This window comes from Gastrolobium bilobum, unplaced genomic scaffold (assembly GCF_033153095.1).
Source record: "Gastrolobium bilobum isolate Gb01-03AN ecotype WA unplaced genomic scaffold, APGP_CSIRO_Gbil_v1 utg16380, whole genome shotgun sequence".
Classification (NCBI taxonomy): domain Eukaryota; kingdom Viridiplantae; phylum Streptophyta; class Magnoliopsida; order Fabales; family Fabaceae; genus Gastrolobium; species Gastrolobium bilobum.
The window spans coordinates 35,504-45,671 of record NW_026899741.1 but is presented as its reverse complement, the minus strand read 5'-3'; the positions used below and the strand labels follow the sequence as shown (position 1 = coordinate 45,671).

At 34.7% G+C, this 10,168-nt stretch overlaps 1 protein-coding gene across 2 annotated transcripts; it reads right to left on the bottom strand.

The window, feature by feature from the left end:
• Window positions 1-3,682: 3,682 nt before the first annotated feature.
• LOC133293179 ((+)-borneol dehydrogenase 2-like) lies at window positions 3,683-6,200 on the bottom strand. 2 transcript variants are annotated; one of them, XM_061491716.1, is made up of 2 exons: window positions 6,014-6,200; window positions 3,683-4,616 (listed from the first exon to the last, which is right to left on the bottom strand). In XM_061491716.1, the coding sequence occupies exons 1-2, from the start codon at window positions 6,055-6,057 to the stop codon at window positions 3,818-3,820; spliced, it is 843 nt and encodes a 280-aa protein (XP_061347700.1). In that variant the 5' UTR covers window positions 6,058-6,200; the 3' UTR covers window positions 3,683-3,817. The 2 variants fall into 2 exon arrangements, with proteins under 2 accessions (XP_061347700.1, XP_061347701.1); XM_061491717.1 differs by lacking the exon at window positions 6,014-6,200 and adding an exon at window positions 5,511-6,005.
• Window positions 6,201-10,168: the final 3,968 nt, after the last annotated feature.

Sequence of the window (10,168 nt, the reverse complement as noted above, 5' to 3'; positions counted from 1 at the left end):
ATTACTTTAGCCAAGTTCAAACTTCCATTGATATATGTATTTGGATAAAACCACCAGCTTTTAGAGCATTAAAACCTTATCCTCAACTTTTACGTCATTTTATATTTGAACTTGAAGAAGAAGAGGGTTGGTTTGGTGATAGCATGACTGAACGATGACTTGTTAGATTTAATCAAATATTATAAAAGTGTGTCCAAAAGTCTTACTCATTCCATATGAGGTTAAAACCAATGGGTAAAATCAAATTTTGCTTAAAGGTTGTTGTGCCATGCCATCAAGGCATCAATACATGGGCAGGAGAAGATATTTAGATGTGAAAATTTATACACTCAGATACGTTTTGTCAGTAAACTGATCCATTAACACACGCTATGCCATTTTAAAATAATAATTTTTTTTTCAAATTTGGGGGGATGGGGCGGTGGCCCACCCTAGCCCCTTCTAATTCTGCTTCTGGTGGTGATCGTGCCGAGAATAGTAATTATGGGTAGTTGTAATAGATTTGGAGATAATATTATCGTAGGATTACTATTAGAGGGTGTTTGGTTGAGGATAATTTTTTTGAATACTAGGTAAATGTAATTGATAGGGAAATGGTTGGAAAGTGAGTTTGGTAGGAAAGTGTAAAAAAAATTGTTTGGTTGGAAAAAATTTACCGGGCAAATTAGGTAAGATTTATAAAGTCTATGTTTGGTTTGAGGTAAAATATAGGTGGGAAAATAAGTGATAATTACAAAAATATCCCTGTTTTAAAATTTTTTGAGAAAATAAAAAAATTGTAAATTAGAGAGAAACACGAGAAAGAAAAAGAAAAATGGATCCAAGCAAGTCAAAAATTAATAACAGACACACTAGAAAATGGAAATATATATAAACGAAAATCAAAACAAAAAGAAGATAGAGAACAGAGACAGTGGAAAATGGCGAAAGCTCCAGTACCGATTTGGAGGTTACTCGCAGCCATTAAATCTTCCGAGGCAAGCACTTCGGGTGTTCATTTCTTTCTTCAAATATTTCACCTTGATTCCTCATCTAATTCCAAGTATTCAGTGATTCATTTATGTATTCGATACTTAGTGTTGTTAAAGGCTAAATTGCCATCTGTGTGAGGGGTTTGATCTAATGGTTTTTTTTTTCTTATCTCCAAAACAACAGCACCATACTATTTGTTGCAAAAGAAATTGAAGGTTGTTGCATTACTCAAATGAATGAAATTGTTCTTACTGCCATGACAGTAAATTTCCAGCAATGAGAAAGGACCCAGGAAGGAGAATGGAGAAACAAGGCTGGTCTTTTGGAGAGGGTATGCTGGTCTTTTGGTTTAATTGCAATGTGGGGAAACAAGGCTGCTTTTCAGCAATATCATGTGATCAAAGGGATTGTTTAGCCGGCAAAATCCATGAAAATAGACATGCAAGCAGAATTGGTAGGATAGTCATATAGCTAGGTAAGTATGCAAGCATCCTCAACCAAACATGGTTTTGCCATTTTCCCACTTCTCACTTACCCATCTATCTCAATATTTTCCCACAACCAAACACTCCCTTAGAGGCCACGCCACTGTACGTAGTAGATGTATATATTTATTTTGAGTAGTTAATGATATTTTAACTTTTTACTTTCTGGCTATTTAATTTTTTAACTAAGTGATGTAACTACTTAGTTTTGGAATTAATTTTAATTAATTGTATTTATGAATTGAATAAGAAGTTTGATATAAAAAGGATGTGTCTTTTCGTCATCGAACGGATGTGTTGTTTTTTCCAAAAAATGTTTTTTTTTTTCAAAAAAGAAAAATTACTTCCCACCTCAAGTTCGTTTGGATGTCTCCTTTTAAAAAAAAAGTATAAGTCACAAAAAAGTCAAAATCTACTTTTTTAAGAAGTTAAAATTTTAACTCCTAAAAAAATTAGAAGTGAAAAGCCAAATATTATTTTCAAAAACTAAAATTTTTTACACAAAAATAAATAACTTTAATTTTTGTAAAAAAACACTTCTAAAATAAGGAAGAGATAAAAGTTACTTTTTCTGTAAGCCCAAACAATCAGGCTCTAAATCTTGATCTCACTTTTTTTTTATAAATAAATAGAAATCAAAATTTTAAGAGAAGAGTTTTTCCCAATTGGTTTTCTGAACATTCTTTTTATTTGCATTCTTCTATTCTAGTGCTATTGGTCAGATCTCAAATCTTTTCTTCTTGTAGTATGGACAGATATCTCTAGGTTCTAGTAAAGCTTCCAAACTATCTCTCAAGAGGAAGGAAGGAGAAGTGTGTGCACACTTTTTAGATATGAGCTTACCTCTTCTTTTCAATAACCTTGAATTCCGATGACTTAAGTGATAGTATTTATAAAGGTTCCAATAAACCCTAACTCTAATATCGTTGAGCTCTATGTTCCTTTGACTCTTCTCATATTCTTAGCTCATTTGGACTTTAGTAAAAGATCACAAACCTAAAAAAACAAAAAAAAACATCATCCACCACTTGAGAAAAGTTGATGAAGACACCTAGCACCTATCTCGTGTCTTTCTTTTCATATGTCTTTGTCATTTGGTTAATCAATTTAAGCTTCTACTTTGTGCTTTTTCAAAGACTAACTAAAATTTTAACTCAAACCATACTTTTCAAACTAATATATTTGAAATCTAACCTTCCATATTTCTCAAATTTGTTTGAAGCTGGTCTTGAATTTCAAGTATATAATAGGTTTCTTGAAAGATACTCATTATCTAGTTTCAGTTAAGTTGTCTTTTGTTTATGCGAGCACAGTTGAGAAGAGTGATGCTTTACTAATGCTCTGATTATTTCTTTTAACTATACTAATGCTCTGATTAATTCTTTTAACTATTCTCATCTCCAAGTTATCATACTTGAGAAAGTTTAAGAAGAGCAGCTATAATTACGAAATTTCAAAGAGGTAAATAATATTATTTGCCAACTTAGGTTAGTTATAGCAAGTAGCAACTGTGAACATGAGGTTAATGAACTTAATTTGAAAAAAATCTATGAAAAGTGTCATCCACATCCACACAAACAAAACAAATTGATATTCTTAGGGTGTTTGAATGCGTTTTAGTCTTTATGTTTTTAAAAATTGTTTTGAACATAAATTTTGAAAACTGATCTTAAGAGTAAAAGAACAATAAAATTTGTTTGAGTGTAGTTAGTTTTAAAGTTATAAAGAAGTTGTAATTATTTACAAAAATATCATTAATATGGTGTTGATAAATTTGGAATATCTTAATGAACATGCCATTTCACTTATAACAGTTAAATCACACAACACTGAACAAGGCTGCGATAAATTTGCAACAGCTCAAGCGGATAGAGTTGACTAGGAGATAAGACTCGGAAACTTAGGTCCCTTTCTCTGTTGCACGAAGATAAATTTCTACTTTGATTTAACTTGGTGTATGATGATCTTAAACTACTAAAATCTAAGAGTAGATACATTTTTACTTGTTCATTTGGGCTTGATTTAAATCAGTTTTCAAAATGTTTTTTAATTTTTAGAACAAAAAAACTAATTGTTTTTCTGTTTTTAAAATCAAATTTAAATAATATGTCTGAGTTATTTTTGTTTTCTATTTTAGTTTTTAACTTTCAAAACTAAAAAAGCATAGAAAACAACTATTTCCATAACTATTCTACAAAATAGTTCTGAGAACTAAAAAATAACAACACAATGAAACGGATTACTTTAAAGCAGCTTCTTCCATATTATTCATATATTAAATGAAACACCATCCTTGCAAATACCATGATTCCAATGTCCCAAACCCTGCTCAAGTAAATTAACAAGTAAAACACCACTTATCATCTGAAAACTTGGAGTGAGTGATTAACACTGGTGAAGCCTCCATCAATCATAAGATTCTCTCCACTTATATACCTTGCATCATCACTTGCTAGGAAGAGCACAGCATTAGCTACATCATCAGTAGTTAATTCTACACCTTGCAGGTTGGCATTTTTCCCAACAAAAGCACGAAAACCGACCTTTGCATCCTCAGTTCTCTCGTTCTCAGGCAAATGAACCAAAGCCAAATCTGTTAGGACACCATAAGGTGACACACAGTTCACTCTTATTCCATGAATCCCCAATTCAGCTGCAACATTTTTTGTTAGTCCCAACACAGCATGCTTTGACCCTGTATATGCGTGCGGTCCTATGCCCCCTATGGCACTTGCAACACTGCAAGTAGAAATGATTGAACCCTTCTTTTGTGGGATCATAATTCTAGCAGCATGTTTCATTCCATGGAATACTCCCTTCACATTTATATTGAATACCTTATCAAATTCTAATAAGTCCACATTGCGGATATCAGAACAAGGAGATCCAGAAATTCCAGCATTGTTGACTATAATGTCAAGGGTGCCAAATTTACTCACAGTGAAGTCCACTGCATGGCCAACATCGTCCTCTACAGCAACATCACAATGGACAAAACATGCATTTGCTTCATCACCAAGTGATTCAACGACTTGCTTTGCAAGGTTGTCTTGAATATCAGCTATACAAATTTTAGCACCATGGATATGGAAGAGGCGAACAATGCTTTCTCCAATTCCTGAAGCCCCACCTGTAACCAATGCCACTTTGCCTAATAACCTGCGGAAAATAGAATAGAGAACTTGAAATCACATAAGGTGAAACAGATACAGAATATGAAGAAATAAATATTTGAATGTGTCTCAGATTTCCAAAACCAAAATCAAAGAAACAAAACAGTGATATGAAAAGAGAAGCACAGAATATTTCTGGGATACTTTCTCTTGTAAAAGGTAGTGCTTTCCTTACAAAAATTATGCTTTCTAGAACTTAGAAACCACTGGAGCATTTGAAACTTCAGATAATACCATTAATACTGGCCACATAGATATACAATTCTAAAATATAATAGAGTAACATTGCTCAGAAATTGATAACTCCATGGAACATATTAAAAATTTTAAATTACAGGGCAAGTAATAAAATAACCTGTACAACTCACCTTATGGGACTAGATTAAATTTCCTGTAGAAGTGAACTCAGCATTTATGGAAAGAATCAAAGAATGATTAGTCTCTCTTTCCTTCCAATGTCATCAAATATTCAAATACCACATCATATGCACAAAGGGTTCCCTCCCATCACAAGAGTGACAGATTTTATACCATGATGCATGATCATTTCTGATATTAGTAATTGTCTAACATTTTAAAGTGACAACAACATCCAGATCATAAAGATGACAAGAAGTATTGTACCTATTATGAAAGTTTATAAGTTTATTTCTATCTATTTATTTTTACTCTCATATGTTACATATTATATAATATTATTAACACGAACTTCAAGTGTACAGTTTCCAGAAAAATCTGGTTGAGATATCAGTGGAAAATCCTCTAAAAATATAAAACAAAATAATAAATCAATTAGGTAAGAGTTTGACTCAGAAATAGTAGATTGGGCATCACAGGAGTCATATACTTTAGGAAAAAAATGGGAGAACCAAGAGCATACATGAAGGATTAATACAGATCTGAGAGTTAACTAAGCCGTGAAAGAAGAATGAATATCTGAAAAACAAAATCATTGAGTTTGAAATTATTCCAAAACTCAAATTGGTCAAACAGGTGCAAACAAGATCAACACAATTAGTCAACAAACATAAAAAAAAAAAAAAAATTCAAATTTTTTCATCATACATATGCCATCATTTATCAAAATCACTAAACTCTCTCTACTAATCATAAAAACAAAGCCTCCAGCAACAACAACAGGAAAAGCTAAATTAGTCAAACTTGAGTCAAGCCAGAAAATTTCAACACAAGCTGACACAAGACTTGATGACATAAAAAAAATAAACAATGACAAGTTGGTAAAACTAGATCCAAAAACAAAAACAGATATTGGTCAACTCAAATCAGTTCAAGAGTGAGCAACAAAAGTTACAATCAGTAACTGCATACACCATAGATTCAAAACCTAGACAAGTACATGACAAGGAAGAAATCTTTTAGTACCTTGGTGTTGGAGCTGAAGGCATAGCATTACCGGAAGTGGACATGGTTCTCTGCACTTTCTCTCTGTCTTTCTCGTCTACACTTTTTAGAGATTGCGTTGTGGTGCATAATATTTCAGCTATCACTTTCTATATTTAGCATAAAGAATCATATTATTCAAAGTTTCTTAACCCTCATTCCTTCCACTTTCTTCTCTCTTTGTTTTCATTTTGGAGCTTATTTCTTTTTTGAGAACTAGATATTTTCATTCTAACATTATATACATGATAGTATATGTACAATATACGGATATAAAATAAAAGAAAAACAAAATAAAACAAAATAATTTTAAAATAACAAAATTAAAGATAATTTGCACAATTAATTATAATAAACTTTGGATTATATTTATCTTATTTTACACGAGAAAAATAATTTTCTTACACACACAAAAGAGAGGTGAGTCTCACCACTCTTTTTCTCTCTCTCCTCTTACTTCACTTGTAATTTTATTTATACAGCATGATATAACTATTTTTCTCTGGCATAAGAAAAAAAATTTCCATAAATTTAACACTAAAACCATTTTTAGTGGAACGTCGCAACTAAGTTTATAACTCAATTACAACTAAATTTAATTAAAAAAAATTAATGGAGTTGTCATTAATTTTATGTAAATTATGAAATTTTGGAAAACTTTGATATTCTAGAAAACTTTTGTAAATAAAGTTGAAAATTTAAGGCATGTTTGATTTCTATTCTCAAAAATTATTTTTTAGTTTTTAAAATAAAAAAGTAAAAAAACTTGTTCGGAAAGAGTTGTTTTGGAAAATGAATCCCAGAACACAAAATTGTTTTTTAGTTTTAAAAAATTAAAAAAGAAAAACAACTTATTAGAAATGTTTTCAAAAGTTATTGCGGTGGAAATTTTATAAATATGAAAATTCATTAATGATATTTTTATAAATAAATTTATTTTTTTAATTTTAAATTAATTTACGATGGCAATCTTATAATTATAAAACTTCATTAATGAAATTTTTATAAATAACTACAACTTATTTATAAATTTTTTTTTGAAGATTGATAACTTTAAAACTAAATTATACTCAAATAAGTTTTATTGTTTTTTTTTTTACTTTCAATATCAGTTTTCAAAACTAATGTTCAAAACAATTTTTTTTTAAAAAAAAAATTCAAATAGATTCTTAGGCCCTGTTTGGTAGGTGAATTTTATTTAGAATCATGGAAAAATGTTGTTGGGATTCTAATATACCCATGTTTGATACAAGCAAAATTTTCCCCTTGAATCCAATTTATTCATGATTTTGCCATGTGTACAAATTAGTAAACAAAATACCATCTCATAATACCACTAAATGGGTGGTACTCCAAAAACCCTGGGTGTTTGACAAAGTTAAATGCAATTTTTGGGACATTTTTACCCTTCCCTTTTTCGTGCACTAAGTTGGAGTATCTATACCCCATAAACAAAAGTGTTGTTCTTCTTCACAAGAAGGAGTTCATTTCCTGGCACCTTTTTTTTTCCTGCCCTGATATATTTCCTTCTCCTTTCTCCTGACCAGTTCATTTGGTCCAAGCAATATCTCCATTCGAAATTGATTATATGGAACTGAATCTACATAAAAAGGTCACTCAACATACCCTTGGAATGACTGATTCTAAAATGAGGGTATTAGTATGTGATGTGTTCGGTCCTGGATAGACCGTATTGCTATACCGTGAGGTATGCGCTCAGAGATAGTGTATATCAGATGTATACTAGGCTTATTGCCGAGGTTCCAATCACTCCGCACAAGCAATAGGCTTATAGCCAAGGGGTGGATGTATGCACAGTGTGGGAAGTATTAGTAAGTAGGTTAAAAGTGTTTACCTGGGGTCCTTAGGCTCTTATTTATAAAGATTACCTTCCTAGGCTTGGGCCTTTTGAGCTCCCCCAATTGCAATAGGATTCAACTCCCTTTCTGTTGGGATGTGATCCTTATCTTGTGCCCTTTGACTGTTAAGAGTTGTCGAGATGCTTATGACTCTATCTCTTAGTAGATTCCTAGGTGGGTAGTTGGGATATGATATTCATATCCGTAACAGTTGCCCCCCAGCTCGGTATTCCGAGGCTTGGAATACCGAGGTGCTATTATGTCACCTCGGATCTGGTTCGTCCAAGTTCATTGGTTTCAGAATTGTGTCTTTGAAAGTTCGACTTCTGTGACTACTCGGAATTAATTCTGCCGAGGTCATTTGCATAACTTTTCTTGTTCTTCCTTGGCATTGCGTATGAAGTTGATTTTAATCATGCCGGATTTTTCATGAATCCATTTTATGCCTTTAGGGATTGTCGGTCCGAATTTCGATCTCGTCGTGCTGGGCCGAGTTGAAGGTCTTGGCCATGTTACGACTTTCGGTTGCCACTTCGTGGTCGAGTTCATGTCGACGTCTTGATCTAGGTCGGATTTTGTTCTTATCCTGTTGTCCTGACCTTTCACTTCTTGCCTGCGGTGACGGTTATGGACTTCCACGTGTCTCTTTTCTAGTGGCGGTTCGTGCATCGTGGTCGAGCGTCGTTCTGAGCCTTCGCAGGTCATGATTGCGCTCATTAAACGCGTGCAGAAGCGATTTTACAACTTTGCCCATGGCTACTCAACCGTTTGAGGTCCTTTCATCTTCGCGCATGTGGCTTTGTTTCCCCTTCAAATACCAGTTTTTAAAATGGTATAGGATTTTCGTTCGTCTGCATTGCCTTTTACATTCTACTTCCCTGCTTAATTTCTCTCCACCTTCAGGCGCGTTTCTTTGAGTTTCTGGGTCTTCCCTCGTTGTCAAGGCATTCTGAGTGTGTTAACCTTCTTCTCAGTCCTTATCTTGACCAGGTATCTCTTCTTCTTTTCATATTTTTGTTTCAAGTATTAGTTTATATTTCCTGTTGGGGAGGAGTGTTTCTTGAGCTCTCCTTAAACCAAGTAGGTAATGGATATTCCTGGTTCTTCTGGTGCGGCTATTGGTCGAAATGATGGAGGGGATCTTAACGAGGAAATGGTAAAGGAATTACCTCGAGTCGTTCAGTATTGGTTCTATGGTAGGGAATACACCGAGGAGGAGAAGCTCCAACAGCTTCTTCGAAGCCACTGAGGGGGTTGTCGGGTCTCCCGAGGTGGACGTGGTAGGAGAGGTAGAGGTCGGAGAGGGAGTGGGAGTCATCAACCTCAACTTAATTTTGGCAGGGGTGTTCCTCCTTCGGTCCCTAACCCTTCGATTTCTGGGTTGGGCTCCTCTCCAGACCCAGCTCCTTTATCTTATATTTTAACATCATCCCAAGTGGCCCCAGGTCCGAGGTCCGTTTTAAATCGGATTCCCCCTCTTAGGTTGAGTGATAGTTCTTCAAGTCTTTCTTCATCCGAGCTGGGTTTTCCAAGGTCGGATGTTCCTTCTTGCTTTGATGATTCGGCTTCTAGTCGAGTGCCTTTTGTCGATCTTGTCAGTAGTTCTGACGACTATATCCTTTTTTCTTGGAGTCCAGGCTTGCCGCCATCTGATCTTGGGAGTCCCAAATCGGATTTGGTTGATTTTTGTACTGATCCTCATCCTTCATATTCCAAGGCCACAATCATGGAGGGATCCGACGTTCAAGATTGGGTTCTTCTCGAAGTCCTACAAAAGAGGTCCACAATGTCTCCTGCCGACGTGGCCCAACTTCCAGTTGGAGACCCCAGTGGGGTGGACATGCTCCCAGCAGGTGATCTTACGGTGTGTGCGGGTCCTATTTTGGATGAGCCTCATTTCTTTTTCCTTTACCGGGATCTAATTACCAAGTTAGGGATTCGATTTCCCTTCACCGAGTTCCAGATGGCCGTGATTCGTAGGCTTCAGATTGCGCCTTCACAACTTCATCCCAACTCATGGGCCTTCATCCGGGGTTTCGAGCAAGTGTGCACATACCTCTGCCTTCCTTGTACAGTTTGCCTTTTTTTCACTTTTTTGATGTATATACAGCCAGGGCTGGGGCCGAGGCTAAGGAGAGAAAGGGTTGGGTTACTCTTCGAGGTGCTCCGAACCAGGGTATTTTTATCCCCTACTCCCAATCTTTCAAGGGTTTTAAGGACGCATACTTCAGGGTAGTAGCTCGTTTAGACTGCCTCCCCTGGTTTTCCTCGTCTTTAT

What these genes read in the sequence shown, in the direction of transcription:
- LOC133293179 (XM_061491716.1), bottom strand. Translation starts at nt 6,057, where the DNA reads ATGTCCACTTCCGGTAATGCTATGCCTTCAGCTCCAACACCAAG. An exon ending in CCTTCAGCTCCAACACCAAG is followed by an intron (nt 4,617 to 6,013) that starts GTACTAAAAGAT and finishes TATTTTCCGCAG; the next exon opens with GTTATTAGGCAAAGTGGCAT.